This window comes from Schistocerca serialis, chromosome 8 (genome assembly GCF_023864345.2).
Source record: "Schistocerca serialis cubense isolate TAMUIC-IGC-003099 chromosome 8, iqSchSeri2.2, whole genome shotgun sequence".
Classification (NCBI taxonomy): Eukaryota; Metazoa; Arthropoda; class Insecta; order Orthoptera; family Acrididae; genus Schistocerca; species Schistocerca serialis.
The window spans coordinates 127347367-127368030 of NC_064645.1; the positions used below are offsets into that span (position 1 = coordinate 127347367).

Sequence of the window (20664 nt, forward strand, 5' to 3'; positions counted from 1 at the left end):
TTTGTTCCGAACCGATCGTTTCCCCTTGCAGTACCACAGTGAGCACTGAAAATAGAAAATTTGTTATCCACTCTGCAGTGTGTCCATTGTCCAAGAAAAATCAAGACACCTTCATAGGGTTTGTAGACCTGGAAAAAGCGTTCGAGAGTGTAAAATTGTGCAAGATGTTTGAAATTCTGAGAAAAATAGGAGTAAGCTTTAGAGAGAAGCGGGTAATATACAATATGTACAAGAGCCAAGAGGGAATAATAAGAGTGGACGACCAAGAACGAAGTGCTCGGATTAAAAAGGGTGTAAGACACGGATGTAGACTTTCACCCCTACTGTTCAATCTGTGCCACGAAGAAGCAATGATCGAAATAAAAGAAAGGTTCAGGTGTGGAATTAAAATTCAAGGTGAAAGGATATCAATGATATGACTTGCTGATGACATCGCTATCATGAGTGAAATTGGAAAAGATTTACATGATCTGCTAAACTGAATGAACAGTCTAATGAGTACAGAATACGGGCTGAGACTAAATCGGAAAAAGACGAAAGTAATGAGAAGTAGCAGAAATGAGAACAGCGAGAAACTTGAAATCAGGATTGATGGTAACGAAGTAGATGTAGTTAAGGAATTGTACTACCTAGCAGCAAAAATAACCAATGATGGACAGAGCAAGGAGGACATAAAAAGCAGGTTAGTACTGACAAAAAGGACATTCCTGCTCAAGAGAAGTCTACCAGTATCAGGCCTAAGGCTTAATTTGAGGAAGAAATTTTTGAGAATGTACGTTTAGAGCACAGAATTGTACGGTAGTGAAACATGGACTGTGGGAAAACCGGAACAGAAGAGAATCTAATTATTTGAGATGTGGTACTACAGACGAATGTTGAAAATTAGGTGGACTGATATGGTAAGGAATGAAGAGGTTATGTGCCGAATCGAAGAGGGAATGAATATGTGGAAAACACTGACAAGGAGAAATGACAGGATGATAAAACATGTGTTAAGATATCAGGGAACGACTTCCTTGGTACTAGACGGAGCTGTAGAGAGCAAAAGCTGTAGAGGAAGACAGAGATTGGAATACATCCAGCGTATAATAGAGGACGTAGGTTACAAGCGTTACTCTAAGATGAAGAGGCTGGCACAGGGGAGAAATTCGTGGCGGGACGCATCAAACGAGTTAGAATACTGATGACTCAAAAAACATTAAAAATGTGAACTGTTTATTATTTCAAAAGTAATCGCCATGCCTGTTAATACATTTACCCCACTGTGAAGCGAGACCATCAATTATATCATAGAAAAATGTTTTTTGCAGTTGCCTACGGAGCCACGATTATGCCCAGGCGCGAATCTCTTCGTCCGAAGCAAATCGGCGGCCACGTTATGTTTTTCTTCATAGATTTAAAAATGTGGAAATTGCATGAGGATAGTTCGGGACTGTCTGGAGGATGTGTAAGGGCTTCCCAGGGAAGCTTCTACAGCGCAGTCGAAAGAACCTTGTCAACATGTGGGAGGGCGTTTTGCTGGCGTGTTATTTTGAGTACACTGGTGAATTTCCACTTGGACGTTCTCACATATATTCCATACAGACCACATCTCTCCCCATGCGATTCCCATATATTTGGAGCCCTGCAGAAAGATATTTGTGGAACTCGATTTGCTTCGGACGAAGAGGTGCACGCATGGGTAGAATCACGATTCCGTAGTGTAATGGTACTTGAATTACGCAACCATTACGGCATCTCACCTGAACCTCTCGATGACAGCTATATTCTACTGTGTTTCTGTAGAAGTAGTTGACATATTTCTGAGACAACATTCAGATTTGATTTCATTTGTGATACATCGATATGTTTATATTGCAATGATATTATTCTTGTGTATTCTTTCTTTTGTCACTATGATCTTTGACGTACTTGTAACTCTGATTTTTGGGCGCGTAAGCGAGAAGTAGTTAGTTGTTAACTTGTTAGAGAGTCGGACCTTGAGAAATCAAGTGTTGGACGTCATGTTGGAAAGATGCATAACGTAGTTGGCTTATAAAATGTGAGGAAGATGTTTTCAAGTATGTTTTGTATTGTGAAGTGATGATTTGTGTGTTACGTGATATTGCAATAAAATCAATTAAAAGGAAGTGTAACTTAAATTCGGAGTGCTGATTATTTTTTTACATCACCATTGTCCAGCAAAAGGTTTAATCTTGAAGAATGGTTTGTGAAGCGCATCTACATAACTTTTGAATATAGCAGAATAAAACCTGGGCTTCTTTGATCCGAGCTTGGAATCATAACCACCTAGATTTTCAACGATTAGAACCATGATTTTACGACGAGACCAGCGTGGGAAACACAAAAAGATGAGTGCCACATAATATGACTGTCGTTGCCCGAAAATGCAGTATTTAGCAGCGTGAGCAACACCACAATCGTTGTTAAATGCTGACCTTTGTTGTGGTAGGGTTGTTAGAGTAGGCAACCGCAAACATTTTCTCATGAAAGCACTGACCATCTTGTCTCACAGTCTGATAAGTGTATTAACAGTTACGGCGATTACTTTTGAAACAATTCTTTGCGTATTGTTTTCTCCATTTGTCTCGTTTTCATCTGACTGCCTCTTGTAAATCATTTGTCGCTTCAAAAATATCAGTTAATTTTTGACAGTCTCATTCTCAATTAGGTCCAAAACTTTGTTTCGGGGGTAATGGTCTCACAAAGTTTGGAAACCAATGGCCCACTACCACTTGGTAAGGCTTCCAGGTGGACAAATAGTATCATAACCTGCGACATCGTCGCGAAAAAACAGTGACCCGTAAATGTAATAAGTTACCTTAAATTTACGTCTATGGTCACAAGATTTTTGTTAACAGATTACCGGTTTCGGTCTTTAATGGCCATCATCGGCTCTGTTGTATAACATTTTTATACATCAGGACTTTGTTTTTATGCAACAGATCTGATGATGGTCATTAAAGTCCGAAACCGGTAATCTGTTAACAAAAAGCTTGTGACCATAGACATAAATTTAAGGAAACTTTGGACAAACAGTACTCGAGAATTAGACGAATGTGAGCCAACGTCAGCATGTGACGTTTAGCACAAACGGCCAGTTTCTGTGGAAGAGCTGAACGGACGTAGGACAAGCTGAGATGTAAGAGGTGCCCGCGTCTTAAGGTGCAACGCCGATCGGAGCAGAGCAGCTTGCAAGACACAGGATACAGCCGAGCACGGCAGTGAGATGGGAGACGAAGGAAGCAAAGAGGCTAAAAGGAGAGCCGGCCCCCACCAGCCGTCCGCGGCGTTATAATTCCCAAGGCCGAATCATTCATCAGCGGCCGAGGAGTGGCTTAGGAAAGTCGGTCGCCGCGCGGCGGACCAATCGCCTGTCTGGCTGGCGCTCCGCTTATTATTCCGGCAAGAAAGGCGCGCCCACCTCACAATACTTTCCTATTAACAGTATTTTTCCCAACCCTCGAAAAGAATACTATATGATCCAATTTAATTTTTTTCCCTCTCCCCCCCTTTCCCATCCCCCCCCCCCCCCTTTGCCAGCAGCCGGCGCTTTGGGCGGCAAAAACCTGCGGGGGTAAATATGATTACAGCCCCTCTGCTTCTGTGTGCGGGAATTACGTGCTATTATAAACACGGGCCCCGTGCGCTGTTGCTCGAACCGCACCGACGTCCGAAACATAATGCGACGGACTTTTGGACTGATGCGTGAGAATGAATCCGGTCCCGGCGAACAATGAGCGAGGTCCCGCCGCCAGAATTTCTGGGCCCGGAATTAGGGGACGGGTGTCGGTCGGCAATTAGAGACGCCTCCGGCATCATTCTTTGATCGCGTTTCGGGGCGGGTGTTACAGCTGCCGCCGACCCAGTCGGTCACATCAAGCGCTCGTGTTTGGCCGCAGTAATGAGGTTGCGCCTCCGGCAAACGCCTTGGTTCAGTTCGTTGAGCACAGCCTTCTCTTCACCGCAGATAATTACTAATGAGAATTAAAAGCGAAATTTCTTCTCCATTTCAAGAGCCTTAGCAGTAGCTTAAACTGCTATTAAAAAAGTCATGGGAAGTCTATGCGGTACATTTGGCTGCACACTGTCCTAGTACAAATGAATTCCTAACATCTCACATTCAAATTGGCGGTGGTGTGACAGTGACCCGTCGATCACCCCATGCGGTTTTGCGGAGGTGTCTTGGTATCCTTTCAACAGACTCTTGGAGTCATCGTGTGCGGCCGGCCGGTTCTAGGCGCTACAGTCTGGAACCGAGCGACCGCTACGGTCGTAGGTTCCAATCCTGCCTCGGGCATGGATGTGTGTGATGTCCTTAGGTTAGTTAGGTTTAAGTAGTTCTAAGTTCTAGGCGACTGATGACCTCAGAAGTTAAGTCGCATAGTGCTCAGAGCCCATTCATCCTGTGCGGCGGGGCAAACATCGTCTCTACGAAATCGAAGATGCACCCTGAATTCTTGTGTAATCCCCGATACGGCTCCAGTCACTTGTACACCGATTGTCGTAACATGTTCACGGTTGGTTAATTTGGCAACTGTGCTCTTATGTTAACCTCACAGCTACCTGTCGCAGACTCTCCAGATGCCGCTTCTACAATTCGCCTATAAACCGCATCTAACCGCAACATTCCGGCATCATACTCTGCCCATCTTAACTTTTTCATTCAATTCTGGCCACTCACTTTCTAATATTCTTTTATAAATTAAAGTCTTTTTTCTGTAACGTTAGGTTTTAATTTGTAGGCGCGTATCACCTTATATGTCAGAGGTATCTTCACTGGCCTACGGTTACGTTTTTCATATCCTGACCATTTCCTCGCTCCCTCTCATGTTGTCATAGGTTAACAGAACCACTTCCATTCTACACACATGTGCTTCTGAATTAGGGATTTCTTGTTACGTGTGTACTATGCAATGTGAAACACTTCACTGGTGATCTGAGAACTACTTCGGACTGATAACACAATAAGTGTGATGATTTCTGCTGGTAGGACTGTTTGATGGCATCTTCCATCTCGATCACCAGTGAAGAGTTTCCCATTACAGAGTACACGCAAAACAGTGTGAGTAAAACAAGAAAACCAAAATTCCGACCCGAATGTGTGCCGAAGTTCCTTAAGTGAAGTAGAAGTGCGTCTTTTAGCCTATGCCCAAGTCAGAGGAAAACAAGAGATCACCAGAACAGGCGAAAAAATAACTAAAAATGCATTGTATGCGCCTTAAACATAAATGGTGTAACGTCTCCGGAATTAAATGATAATATTACACCAAGAAAAAAAATTGTTACTGTAATTTTTCGTACATCTATGAAAAATCATAAAGTTTTCTTTGTGTTTCACGAGATCACAAATCTCTAGGTTTTTTTAAAAATTATGTTTTTATCTCATGTGCGCAGAAAAATGTAACATCGTGAACTTTACAAATGTAGAAAATTAGTGTCTTATTACCGTGGTCTAGTGGAGCACGTCAGGAGTGTGGCAAGCCTCTGTAATAGCAAAAGACTGAGTGAAGTCCTCATTGTTGGCATTTGAGAGATGTCATGCGACATCCACTGAAAACTACAATAGAAACACAGAGAAAAAACCGATAGAAAGAAAAAGAGAAAGATAAGTGGTCAGCGTCATTCTCTCTAGATCGCAGGACCCCGGGTTCGACACACGGCCGGGTCGGAGATATTTTTCGCTCGGGAACTGGGTGTTTGTTTTGCCCTAAACATTTTATGTCATCATCATCATCGACGCGCAAATCACAGAAGTGGCAACAATAAGGATACTTGAAGCAGGCGGCCGAGCAAACCGGTATGGGTCTCCCAGCCGAGCATTCGGGAGGACGACGGTTCAGACCCGAGTCCGGCCATCCAGATTTAGATTTTCCGTGATTTTCCTAAACTACTTCAGGCAAATGCCGGGATGGCTCCTTAGAAAGGGCGTGGTCGACTGCCCTCCCCATCCTTCCCTAATCCGATGGGACCGAGGACCCAACTGTTTGGTCTCTTCTTCCCAAATCAACCAACCAACCAATCTCCCAGTCAGTAACGCCATACGGTCATTACTACATTATCAACGAGTCAGTTCATACAAATACCAGAGTGCAGCATTTTATGTGGATCTGGAATGATCACATAGGCGCAGTCGTCTAGTTGGCATAATTAGGCTTGTCGGTGCGATAGGGGGAAAATTCACTCTACGAAGGAGATCGCTTAGAAACTTGCGCCTGTCATTCCTAGAATACTGCAGTGTGTGGGGCCATACCAAGTAGGATTAACAGGGAATACTCAGACAATACAAAGAAGGACAGCACGAATGATCACTAATGTGACTGAGTGTTGAGTGTCACAGAAATGGTGAAAAGTTTGAACTGACAGACGCTTGGATATAGGCGTGGACCATCCTACAGAAACCTGCTAACAAATTTTCAAGAACGAGTGAATATGAAGTTAGAAATCTAGTGGACAGTATTGGAGAATTACAACAAGCACTGGAACTGAGAACGTGTCAGCAGATTATGCTTGGAGATCAGGAAAAATTCCTAGTGTGTGTAGTTCAGGAAAACAGATGTCAATTCAAATTCCGATAGTGGGGTATTAATGCATTTCATCCCGTACATTAGGAGTAATTATAAGTAGCTCTAAACAACAAATAAACGGCTCTGAACATAAAAGGAATCCAAGAGTCAAGGCTTCCAAAATGGAAGGGAATTCAAAAACGTTAAAAACATGTTTTCACAGAGCAAAAAGAAACTGTGTGATTGTGATACTGTTGCGTTTGTTTGTTGCTGCTTATGCAGCAAACTATTATGTTTTCATCATTTCTTTGCGAGTGATCACATTGACTTTCATATGAAAAGCTATATCGAGAAACGAGGCATATATCACTTACCACTAGTACAAGCTACGTGCGTTGATAAGAGATTCCTATCATATGACACAAGTACTGTCAGTGATGCCGTATATGACACATCAGACTTTTTTCCAGTTGAGGACTCGGTTACTAGATTAAAGTTATCAAGGAAAAAGACATCAGTTTCTCGATAGAATCATTATAAGGGAAATGTGCCCTACATACGAGGGCAGTTCAATAAGTAATGCAACACATTTTTTTTCTCGGCCAATTTTGGTTGAAAAAACCGGAAATTTCTTGTGGAATATTTTCAAACATTCTCGCAACGTCTTGTATAGTTTCATTGACTTCCGACAGGTGGCAGCGCTGTACGGAGCTGTTAAAATGGCGTCTGAAACGGATGTGCGTTGCAAACAACGGGCAGTGATCGAGTTTCTTTTGGCGGAAAACCAGGGCATCTCAGATATTCATAGGCGCTTGCAGAATGTCTACGGTGATCTGGCAGAGGACAAAAGCACGGTGAGTCGTTGGGCAAAGCGTGTGTCATCATCGCCGCAAGGTTAAGCAAGACTGTCTGATCTTCCGCGTGCGGGCCGGCCGTGCGCAGTTGTGACTCCTGCAATGGCGGAGCGTGCGAACACACTCGTTCGAGATGATCAACGGATCACCATCAAACAACTCAGTGCTCAACTTGACATCTCTGCTGGTAGTGCTGTCACAATTGTTCACCAGTTGGGATATTCAAAGGTTTGTTTCTGCTGGGTCCCTCGTTGTCTAACCGAACACCATAAAGAGCAAAGGAGAACCATCTGTGCGGAATTGCTTGTTCGTCATGTGGCTGACGGTGACAATTTCTTGTCAAAGATTGTTACAGGCGATGAAACATGGGTTCATCACTTCTAACCTGAAACAAAACGACAATCAATGGAGTGGCGCCACACCCACTCCCCTACCAAGAAAAAGTTTAAAGCCATACCCTCAGCCGGTAAAGTCATGGTTACGGTCTTCTGGGACGCTGAAGGGGTTATTCTGTTCGATGTCCTTCCCCATCTGTTGTGCGCCCTAAAACACTAATCATCATCATCATCCTTCCCCATGGTCAAACGATCAACTCTGAAGTGTATTGTGCTACTCTTCAGAAATTGAAGAAACGACTTCAGCGTGTTCGTAGGTACAAAAGTCTTAACGAACTTCTCCTTCTTCATGACAACGCAAGACCTCACACAAGTCTTCGCACCCGAGAGGAGCTCACAAAACTTCAGTGGACTGTTCTTCCTCATGCACCCTACAGCCCCGATCTCGCACCGTCGGATTTCCATATGTTTGGCCCAATGAAGGACGCAATCCGCGGGAGGCACTACGCGGATGATGAAGAAGTTATTGATGCACTACGACGTTGGCTCCGACATCGACCAGTGGAATGGTACCGTGCAGGCATACAAGCCCTCATTTCAAGGTGGCGTAAGGCCGTAGCATTGAATGGAGATTACGTTGAAAAATAGTGTTGTGTAGCTAAAAAATTGGGGAATAACCTGGTGTATTTCAATGCTGATAAAACAACCCCTGTTTCAGAAAAAAAATGTGTTGCATTACTTATTGAACTGCCCTCGTAGTATACTTTTCAGAATCGGAGGGTAATTTTCTTTTCTTTTTTTTCTGCAAACCATCATGACAGGGAATGAGGGTGCGTTTGATACGAAGAAGGCAAGGCAGTGTTTACAGTTACAGACCACGATTTTTTTATAATGCAAGGGACATCCGAAGTTAAGCGACATCAGCGCTTCCCTCGATTAAAAAAAGTTGTTGTATCAGCTTTGTAAACAAGTATTGTGGGCAATGGAGATTACTTTGAAAGTAAATGAATTTGTGTTTTTGGTGTGTTCTGTTGCAATAGTTTTATGATGATAATCGTCGAACATTTTAGGTCCAGCTTGCAGAACGGAGGTGGGGTGGCAGTGGGGAATGAGTGATGACGTACTTGTGAAAAAAGGTGGTTTTTCGCCTGCTATGTATTTGGAAAGACGCCGCAGACAAATGGTTATCCCTCCCGGGAGCACCGTGCCTTTGGTGTGCAAAGCTATGAGGAGAGGCACGGAGAGGTGGGGGCGGAGCGGGGGTGGGAGGGGGAGGTGGTGGTACCCCGCTGAGCGTGTGTGGTCCTGGCGGAGCGGCGCGTTACACGGTCAGCGCGGGCGGCGCAGAAAAACCCGACACAATGCGGTGCTCGCGGCCGCGTGAAATTGTGCCGTTGTTTCCGAAGCGGCAGGGACGCCCGCCCAGATGGAGACGCTACCGGCGCCAGGGGCTGCCCTCCCGCCCCCACCTCGTTGTGTGGGCGGGCCGCAGCACAAGCACTCCCATCGACGTCTTTCTGTAAGCTCTTCTGCCGCATCCACAACAGATGCGTACCGTGTTGCAGCTCGTTACACCCGTCACTACCAGTCGACTGCGCTGGTCCGTACCGGCTGAGTGATGGATCCAGAGGTTACTTAAAGGTGAAGACCGTGATTCCCGCCGGCGCTGTACGTTCTTCTTTCTTCAAGTTCTAAGCATCTGCCTACATCTCTTTGGGCAGGCGGATCCTGTGCACTTCCTAGAGCCACAAATGTGTGCGAGAATTTTAATTCTCGCATTAACTCTTCGTTTGAATCGGCTGACCATGACAGTAACAACAATTTTGTGACTAAGTTGATGAGAATACAGACTCTTACACTGCCCTAGTCCCATACCGCAAACTGAAAGGAAATGAAAGAAAAACAAACACTTATCCGAAAGAAAAGTGTGGAATGAAAAAGTGACGAACTGAACAGATTTCACTTTTTGTAGTGTGTTGCGTACAAAGTATAGACGTTTTCGTTTCCTTAGAAATATATTATAGTTGAAGTTCGTTGTTATCTGTTTACTTTTCTTTTACACTTTTTCGTCCTCCTGCTGTCAGTTATAATAGCTAAAGAAAATAACATTTAAATTTTTGTAACTTTTGTAATAAAAATTCTGAGCTCTCTTTAACATCGTTACATTTCTACAGTCTGGCTTACTGACTTGGGCAGAAGTCAAGATGAAATCAGAAGGCTGCTGTTAGTTGTAGAGTTTGAGTACTGGCGGCGAGGGTCACTTCTATGCAAGTTGCTGAAAAATGATGTTGAGGCGGGTAAGATACGCGGTTCATAAGACCTCGTAACATGGTCAACCGTATGTGTTATCGAAATGCTTACAAACGAACTAAACAAACTATTTCACATTATACGTGACGTCTTGACGTGTATGTCCACCGATGTACGTGTGACAAAATATATGTTGATTCATACGAATGCCAAAACGAAAACGTTGTTGCCTGGAAGTTAAGGTAAAGAATCCTTCCTCGCCTTCTTTTTTTTAAGTTGCGTAGTCCGTTTCCGCCTCATATTGCAGTCTGTAAGTGTAGTTATAACTTCTTACCACCGGTCGCTGGTGGCCGACCGGTTCTAGGCGCTTCAGTTTGGAACCGCGCGACCGCTACGGTCGCAGGTTCGAATCCTGCCTCGGGCATGGATGTGTGTGATGTCCTTAGGTTAGTTAGGTTTAAGTAGTTCTAAATTCTAGGGGACTGATGACCAGAGATGTTAAGTCCCACAGTGCTCAGAGCCATTTGAACCATTTTTGAACTTTTTATCCTGCCGATTTTTACGAATTATCCTGAGTATTTCAAACATCTTTAGCCATCTTGGATATTCGGGAATCCAGCCGGATGTTCGCGTCGTTCTCGCACGATATTTCAACAGCGTGCCTCGCTATCTTCTTCAGGTGCTGCCTGAGACTCGTCCTTGGGTCGATCGAGTACTGGACTCGATCGACCCAAGGACGAGTCTCAGGCAGCACCTGAAGAAGATAGCGAGGCACGCTGTTGAAATATCGTGCGAGAACGACGCGAAAATCCGGCTGGATTCCCGAATATCCAAAATGTCAAGAGATCGCCGGGAAAGCATGAAGAATTACATCTTTAGCCATTTTACGCTGTCGAACTAGTGTTTTAGGTACATAAAAAACTGTAAAAGTGTTCATAATAACTGGAAAAGGATCTGTCATCAGCGCAGTGGAGATTAACTGAAGCTTTCGATACCACCTCGTTAACTCTCACCCAGACCGTCGTCTTTCAACCTGACTTAGACCTTGGGTTACGCTGCAGGTCGGTATGGCACCACATCTAAGATTTCGGTTTGGGATTCAGAAAGATATCGACTTTACGTGTTTACGTCTAACATTGCTTGTTTACGTCTCCAGATTGCCAGCGGTAGCTAGGTACCGTCCAGCGGTGCTGTAACATAGCACTTCTCTCCCTCCCCCGCCCCACCCTCTCCCCCTCTCCACACCAAACCATTCCCCTAGGATAGCTAGGGAGCTTTCGACGCGTGGCCGTGAAATACTGCAACGAGCGGGTGGCGCGGCGTCGACGTCCGCGCGGTGCGGGCTGAATAGCGCACGGCGGCTAGCGGAGGGCGGGCTGAGTGATTGAGCGCGGGCAGGCCAGCCCGATGGGCCGGCGACGGCCTATTGGCCGATAGCATATTGGTAATTATCGCACACGGTGATTACAAAACATATTACCCGGCATCCTTTGTCCCGAGGGCGGCCCCCTGCCGATGTGAAACTTAAGGGGGGCTCATCCCGAGCCCCGGGGGGGCCGCGATCATATTGTTCCCCGCTGCCGGCCGTCCAGCGCAGGTAGGCACGCAACTGCGTCTGCCCAGTGCGTCGCCGTCTGCTGCCCCCTCACGCACCCCGGCCGCCCGCACTATTGTGCCTCTCTCTCAGACGCACCCTCCCACGCCCCACGGCTAGGCCGCGATGTACGCAGAAATGTTTCTTCCTCTGATCTTCTTCTTCAGTTCCTTCCCTCTACCTCTCATATCGTCAGCTACCGCTGACACGTGTGTTGCAAACTCAGCAACAATTTCACGCCGTTATTCTACATCTGCATCTACATTCATACTCCGCAAGCCACCTAACGGTGTGTGGCGGAGGGCACTTTACGTGCCACTGTCATTACCTCCCTTTTCTGTTCCAGTCGCGTATGGTTCGCGGGAAGAACGACTGTCGGAAAGCCTCCGTGCGCGCTCTAATCTCTCTAATTTTACATTCGTGATCTCCTCAGGAGGTATAAGTAGGGGGAAGCAATATATTCGATACCTCATCCAGAAACGCACCCTCTCGAAACCTGGCGAGCAAGCTACACCGCGATGCAGAGCGCCTCTCTTGCAGAGTCTGCCACTTGAGTTTGCTAAACATCTTCGTAACGCTATCACGGTTACCCAATAACCCTGTGACGAAACGCGCCGCTCCTCTTTGGATCTTCTCTATCTCCTCCGTCAACCCGATCTGATACGGATCCCACACTGATGAGCAATACTCACTGATGCAGCAGAGAAACACTCACGTCCTGACACAGACAGCTGGTTCAAAAGTAGTCACATACTCAGGAAATGAGCGCAGAGGGTGGAAGAGTCAGAAATTCTGCATCGCCAATTACGGCAGTGGCCTGATGTGGGTGGGTTGGCCTCGCCTTCCTCTGACCCGTTAAGAAGCGTCAAGTGTGCATCCTTGTCGTGTGGATGACTGTAATGCATGCGTGTACACTGTAGTATCGGGTTCCTGTACTTACGGATGAAGGGAGAGGGTAAAAACAGGTGCCGGCACATAGCCTGCTCCTATCCAATAGCACCACGTTTAACATCCCCATGCGACAGATCATTCATCATCAACAGTGTCAACCGCAGAGAATAACACATAACGTTTATCAGGAACTTTACACCACCACCCCTCCTCTCCTTACTAGCTAAATACTGGAAGTGAAAAATTTCGTCCGCAGCTCGTGGTCGTGCGGTAGCGTTCTCGCTTCCCACGCCCGGGGTCCCGGGTTCGATTCCCGGCGGGGTCGGGGATTTTCTCTGCCTCGTGATGACTGGGTGTTGTGTGATGTCCTTAGGTTAGTCAGGTTTAAATAGTTCTAAGTTCTAGGGGACTGATGACCATAGATGTTAAGTCCCATAGTGCTCAGAGCCATTTGAACCATTTTTTTTGAAAAATTTCCACCACCAGGATTCGAAGTGACGTACTTCGGACTCGAGTGTCACAGTGTAATGGATCTTGGAGATGTGTTATTTTCTACCGGATTTGTCGATACCAAATCTAATGAGGGAGGTTGTAAATGTTTTGATATATTTTTGTCAGAATATTTTTTGTGAATTGTAATTCGCCTAATTTTACGTTAATTTGCTTATATGTTCGAGAGTGGCAGCATATTGATTAATATTAGCAGATGTGACGAATAATATCAAAGAGACTGGTTACAAGTGGAAGCTTGTGTGTTGTGTGAAATGTCTTTGACGCTGGAGCCGTCTTTGACCGTAGTCAGTCGGCAGTGAACACTCGGTGTGTGAGGGTGGGACAATGTACAGGTCCCCGTTATAATAATTTGCAAGTGACCAGCAAAAATGAGTTACTCTACTACTCTTTTTACATAAACATCAAGAAGGAAGCACATTCGGAAAAATGGTATTTGAAGCACCAAAAATGAGGCAAACGCATTGAACCAGGACATTTCCGCAGCCGACGAAACAGCATTATGGAATCATACTTCCACTAGACGACTGAAGCCAACACAAAAAAGGTCAAATATTATCTTACAAACATCCACGGAAAAGTGAGTACTGTCACGAAATATGATAAATTCAAGTATATAAAAACAGTGAGCATATTTTAACAGCACAGGCGTGCGTTAGTGACCTCGACTACGGAGTCAGGTAGGTAATTATGTGAGATAAACGCTCTAAATTGATCGATGTTATGAACTGAATGAAGATGCTACGAAAGTAAAAATCTTTCACGTTAACTTCTCATGGATCTGCGATAGCAATTGAATATTTGTGCCAGACTGGGATTCGAATACTGTTTCCCTGTTTATATCGATGAGTTGCCTCAAACATTAGGTTATCACCTTCCACGAAAGGAGGCTTAGCATTGCCGCCTTCGGTGCAGGAGTAGGGTTCGATTCCGGGTACCTTCTCAGAGTTTTTCTGGTGCAGGGAGGTCTGGAACGCGGTCCACTCAGTCTCGTAAGGCCAAATGAGGAGCTACTTCTATAAAGAAGAAGCGGTATCGTTAGGCTACATCTACTGGTAATAACGACTGGATTATCTGTCCCACGATCATAGGTCGCTCCTAGTACTGCCTTATAGGCAGCACTCGCCCATCATTGAGTAGTGTTTACGTTACGTTTACTACCAGAAATTATTACACATGGTGTTTGGCAAGCACACAAGTGTGGTGGGGCGTGAGGAGGGGTCAGTGGAGTTAGTAGACATCTGAGGCTTATCATTCCGTATCAATGAGTTAAATCCACCATTTCGTGTCATTTCACTTCATTTATTTGACTCCCACCATTCATTTAATTACAGTGGGTTTAATTCCCACCATTCATTTAATTACAGAGCATTCGATTCATTTCATACATATCGCATGTGGCAGCAGTGCAGGCCTCCACCCCCCCCCCCCCCCCCCCCCCCCCCGCTGGGTGCTATATAACCTGTAGGAGAACTGCTGGCAAACGGGGTCGGAAAACGTAGGTGGAAACATCAGTGACACTGAAAGACTGAGTCAGGTCTGGATACTCAGACAGCCTAATGATTAAGGCAATGGGTTGCAGTGCTGGCGCCAATTTCCAATTCCCACTACTTATTCACAGGTGTTTAATTTATATCTGCAAAAACCAAATCATAATCACAGAAGAGCGAAATCAAGAGAAAGAATAAGTTTATAAGACGACAATAGTCAGTAAATGTCTGCAGATGGCCTTATAAGCCGAGAACCGGTTAACACAATAATAGTAATACTGTAGAACAAGAGCAAACTGGCACTTTTCATTTATTTATAAGGTGACCCTATCTACTCTTTTTCCTATCAACGAGGCTCTGATTTACGTTTCAAAAACAAACTGTCAGACAGCAGAATGCGAATTGCGAGTGTTTCTAGGACCGGGTCAAACGAATTTAGTTTAACTTAACGGGGTATTAGCAAAACATTTGACACGCTGTGTACCACTGCATTTAATTAGCTACTGTACTAATAAAGAATTAATAACAGGCACACAGACTCATCTACTCGACTTAACTATGCGTTGGAGCACTCAGCCTTTTTGTTTTCTTCTACTCAATTACTCTAATCGTTAGAGGGAGATGGAAGAGAAGTTACGCTATGTGCCGGCGTAAAAGATCATCAGAAGTATCTCTTACCGTCATCTTGTTTTGCTAATTAAAATCCAAAGAATGCCTTCGCTTTCATCACCAGAACTTGGCACACATATGGATCTAACAACTCCACTTCAGCTGTAATTAGCTCCCTCCCTAATCAGTCTGCTGTCTAAGGGAACTGAACTTACCTTCCCTATTGGGCTTAGCTGTGTGAGACAAGAAATCACTTCTTAAACAGTATGCATATCACGAACACGTGTACTCACTACAAGCCTGGGACAAAACACGAAATTTATTTCCGCATAAATGGATAGCATTTGAAGTTCCCGTGATAAAGCTTTCTCTTCGTAATGTAGATTGGTGAAGTAAAGACTGTACTGAAAAGACAGTAGAATAGCTTTACTATTAAGTTTTTCACTGATTTCACTATCTCGGTTTTGCCAAGAATAGCCTTTGTGACTACCGCGATATGTGTGTGAGAAAAGTCTAAAATCTACAACTATTCAGTGCCACTTTTCGTTTTTTTCTTTCATCTTAAGAGGCAAGGGACTCATTAAATTTTTGATATTCACCAACTGTTCTGTTGCCAGAAATAACTTTCTTTTGGCGAGTCGGTATTCGTGAAGTCTGAATGTGCTGCCTCAGACCAATGTGCCATTAGAAGTGCGGTGTTCTTGTCGATGGCACAAAATTGCACTGTTTATCTACCCAGTGTTTGACACGTTTATGCGGGGACCAGTTGCGCTGGAACAACAGGACGTTTTAAATCTGTATGTAAATTAACTGCAAACAAGTGATCGGATATCTAGCATGTTTATGTAACACGGATTTCCAACACACTGCCGCCAATCTGCTCGTCCGTCCGGAGAGAGGTGCTACGCTGCACATGCGACCAATTTGCGCGCCGCCTGGCAAATATTTTTCGGAGCAGTACATTCGCACAACGTTAACAAAACACCGGACCGAGAGATATATACTACCCCTTGTCCTCATTACGACATCTTAATGAGCATCCGTTTAGCCACATGAATAACTCAACTACACGGATTTTCATTCCTGCCAGAGACAAGCTCAAAAAAATAGCCTCTCGCAAATCTCTGACCCCAGGCAAAAAGTAGCGTATTATTTAGCGGTAAGTATAAATGGTTGCTACCTTAGAGAAAAGTAAATAACGCAAGCTTACTTATAAGTTTATGCGTATTGCTAGCTACTTTGTACAGTTTAGTCAAAATAAAACTTGTCCGGATAATATTTCCTGCACCTGAAGGTAGGCAACTGGGTAAAGTTGGGTTGCCTATCTTAATAGATGCAGGAAATGTGACCACTCGATTTACACGTAGCTTAAATGTTGCTAGATGTTTTCTGCTGTGCGCTGAAGCGATGTCACAGCAAATAGATAATAGTATATACTTAATTAACCATAGCCGTTTCGCTCATTCTCTCACATTGCCTTTCTTAGATCAGTTCCCTCCATGAAAGAAGTAGCTAAGGTAATCTAAAGTAAAATCTTTTCGCCCCTGTTACATTTTGCAAAACTGAAATATCAGCTTGCTCTAATGAAGGATTTGGTTTCACAGGAAATTTTTGCTTGTTTTACCCTACAGTCACACTTTCATTTTACCAACATACTATCGGTTTCGTTACGAAGTACCGTGGCTGGGCCATCTCCTGCCGCGCATTGTAATGAGACACTTTCTTGAATAAGCAGGTTTGACGACTGCGCGCCATAGGACATCTTGATTTTGGTACTTGGTGTGCTGATTGTGATGGTCGCTATATTAACCGACATTATTTGAGTTACAAGTGATTTTGTTTCAGGCTCTTTGTCTTATAATTCGACTTAACTTCCTACATTTTTCTACAATACAACGATTAACATGACAGACACCTCATAGAAAGGTGGCGAAACTGACCCAAGCAGTGATACAAATCATTTAGCGACAGATTTCTTGACCAAATCACCTAGTGTACAGGCCGTGACAGGTTATTGTGCCTAGAAGCACGGTGTAACTGCGGGTTCTGGCTCAAATCGCTGATGTCAACATCCGCATTAATAGCCCACTCCTAGAATCATGTGACACTTGTGCAGTAGATATTGACACTTACCTTTGTAACAACAAGGACCGACGGTGGCTGCACGATCCGACGTCATGAATACTACATTTCATTTTTTCTGTTTTATTTATTGCTTTTTTACAGATCTGTTGTCTACATTTTTAAATAAGGGTCACAGAATTTACAATTTTCATGTGCTAACATAAATTGTTCCTTGTTCCTAACAAATATAGGTTTCAGCAATAAAAATGGAAGCAATAATAATGAGTTGCAAAGAAAAATCATTAATGGAAACGGAAGGTTTTAAGTAAGGTAAGTACTTAATTTATGTTAGCACATGAAAATTGTAAATTCTGTGACCCTTACTTAAAAATGTAGACAACAGATCTGTAAAAAAGCAATAAATAAAACAGAAAAAAATGAAATATAGTATTCACGACGTCGGTAATTTCCATTCAGAATCCTTCTAATAGTTCACACAAACACAGCAATATTTTCTCCGTTGTACCTTATCTTCTTCCACCCCTTCCTCTTTTTTCTTCTTCTCCTTCTTTCGCTCCTCCGGCATTCGTCATCCTGCCCTCTCCGCTCCCCCACCTTCTTCTCTCTCCTGCACCAGAAGGGTGTGTTTACAGAAAGAAATGTAAACTATGTTATATGCTCTTCACCTGTGCAGCACTGGTTACTGATACTGCTTAGCGAAATCTTATTTTATGCATGACGTATGCTCGCAGTGATTTTATTACCTAGAAATTTAGAACAACAGAGGAACTGGGAATAGATGATTCTGATTTGCATACTATGCTGCAATTCGGCAAATATTTAATGTTATGGTCGAACATGGAAGTTATTTATTTCTTGTGTCTGCTATTCGAACGGCAGCGGAGCCGTATTTCTGACGACCTGCAATGTTTATCTACACTAGTTTCTCTTTTAACGATCGAACATTTCGCTTACGGCTCTAATTTCCAGCAGTTAGTATGCAAATGTCCCTCGCAGCAATTCAGTTTCAAATAAAACTTCGGCATTTCCATCAAGTGCGATCGTAACCGCGTTTACCTCATCTGAGATAAACAACTGCAAGGAAACGGACGCGATACACGACTTTCTCTTCCGTGAGGTATATTTATGGGACGAGGCGGCCTGTGTGTAGTTACTGAGGCGGTAATCTGGTCTTTGACAAGCATTAACCGTAAGAGAAGAAAATTAACCGTATCAACGAGATACTGTGTGCCGAGTAAGCTGGCGTTTTGGTTTGGCAATAGACTCGTACAAAAGAAGAGCGGACGGAACTCAAAACATGAAACGACAGGTAGAGTACGGTAAATACCGCAGTGATAACATTTGATACGCAACTAGCAATTTGTCTCCTATCCATCTTCAGTTAAGGCAGTGTTCCGACTGTTATTACGAAGCTGTCAACAGAACGCTAAATTTGCGGTTACGTTCCATTTTAAAGAGTGTTTACCAATATAGTTACTTTAGGTAAGAGGTAATTTTCCATTTCAGGCCTGTCCATTTGCTTGGGAATAGTTGTTACGCTGAATTAGGTACTGAAGAATAATGCCGAATCTGTTCCCCACTAATTCTGTGCACGTTCTTTCTCGCATTTACCACTACCGTTAAATTATTGTTCTATTAACATTTCGTGCAATTATACGGTGGCATGAATAGGCGAAAGGATTCGTAAGGAAACTGGTCCCCTGGCTGCATAACAACTGTTTAAGGATGAAGAGAGGTTGTCAAATAAAAGAAGAAATTTCGATACACATACATCTTTTTTATTTTACAGTCTTTTTTCTGCTGTATTCTGTACTGCGTTGGTCGCTTTATAACGTAATTAATCTTGATGCCGTGTAACTCCATCCCCAGGTATCTAGCTCAAATACTCTGCTCATAGGCAGTTTTGCCTAAGTATTTGACTGTACCGAGCTTTCTAGATTCTTGTAAGCATTCGGAAGTTTTCTCCAGTCGTCGGTCTTCTGGTTTCTTAGATGCGGCCCACCTCGAATCCCTCTTCTGTGACATCTTCTTCAACTCAGAGTGGTCTTTCACCCTATGTCCTCAATTATTTGTTGGATGTATTCCAATTCCTGTCTTTCCCTTAAGTTTTTACCTCCTACAGGTCCCTCTCGTACCATGGAAGTTATTACCCGATGCCTTAACACATGTTCTAACATACGGTCTCGTCTTCTTGGCAGTGTTTTCCATGTTATCCTTTCTTCGCCGATTCCTGGATTCCTGGAACATGCCTGTGCTTTGTGAACTGGGGTGGGTGCTAGAGTAAATCGAAATCGACGCATTGTAAACTGTACACGTGATGAAGATTACAGACCAAAGGAAAATCTGTTTCGTACAATAAAATTATCAGCGGCTAGCAAGGTCTACAGTTAATCCATCTGCAGTGGACCATGCTACATCGCAAACTTTTTTTCGTATATTTTCTTGATGTTCCATTAACCTGTTAAGATTTTAAAATTATTCTCTCTCCTAGTCTTGAGGAAAGAACAATGTTTTATTGTAAGGCCGTTGAGCGAATATCATGTTGCAGAGTACATTGCAGAATACATTGACCCTTAAATCATCGCCTGTGAATCCTGTCAAAACATATTTTTTTATAGCGCTGCATGTAGAGAGGCATTAGCCGGCCGTTGTGGCCGAGCGGTTCTAGGCGCTTCAGTCCGGAATCGCGCTGCTGCTACGGTCGCAGGTTCGAAAAAATGGTTCAAATGGCTCTGAGCACTATGGGACTCAACTGCTGTGGTCATAAGTCCCCTAGAACTTAGAACTACTTAAACCTAACTAACCTAAGGACAGCACACAACACCCAGTCATCACGAGGCAGAGAAAATCCCTGACCCCGCCGGGAATCGAACCCGGGAACCCGGGCGTGGGAAGCGAGAACGCTACCGCACGACCACGAGATGCGGGACGCAGGTTCGAATCCTGCCTCGAGCATGGATGCGTGTGATGTCCTTAGGTTAGTTAAGTTTAAGTAGTTCTAAGTCTAGGGTAGTGATGACCTCGGATGTTAAGTCCCATAGTGCTTTGACCCATCTGAACAGAGGCATTAGGAGGTAGCCGACCACTTGTCGTCAGTGTGTGTAGAGACTGCAGCTAATAGTGTCGTGTTTTGTGTGTCTGCCGGCAGTGCTGTACCAGAAGCGGCTGAAGAAGGAGCGCAAGGCGCGCCGGCGGCTCCAGGAACAGCTGGAACTGGAGATGAAGCGGCGGGCGCAGCTGGAGGAGGCTCTCAAGGCGAGCGGCGCCGCGCCGGACACGCTGCGGGTGCTCAGCACCTCGTCGCTGCAGTCCGCCAAGCCAGGCAAGTCTCTCACCTAACTCTCTCTGCTCCCTGCTCAATAGTCGCACTTTCTACGTCAACTCCTTTATTGTATTGCTAACTGATTTCCCGGCGTTGGCCGGGTGTGTCTGGATATGAATTTATTCCAATTTCCTCTACTCCCCCCTTCTCTCTGTCCAAATACTCCTTCCCCTCTCTCTCCACCTCCTCCTCCCCCTACTCACTATCCATCGTCTGCT

General features: G+C 44.4%; 1 protein-coding gene across 1 annotated transcript in view; it reads left to right on the top strand.

Annotated features, from left to right (window-relative positions):
- LOC126416867 (dachshund homolog 2-like) overlaps nucleotides 1–20463 on the top strand; it is an 879718-nt gene extending 859255 nt beyond the window's left edge. Inside the window, exon 11 of the mRNA XM_050084750.1 lies at nucleotides 20273–20463. Coding sequence (XP_049940707.1) covers nucleotides 20273–20463 — 191 coding nt within the window. The remainder of the gene's footprint in view (nucleotides 1–20272) is intronic.
- Nucleotides 20464–20664: the final 201 nt, after the last annotated feature.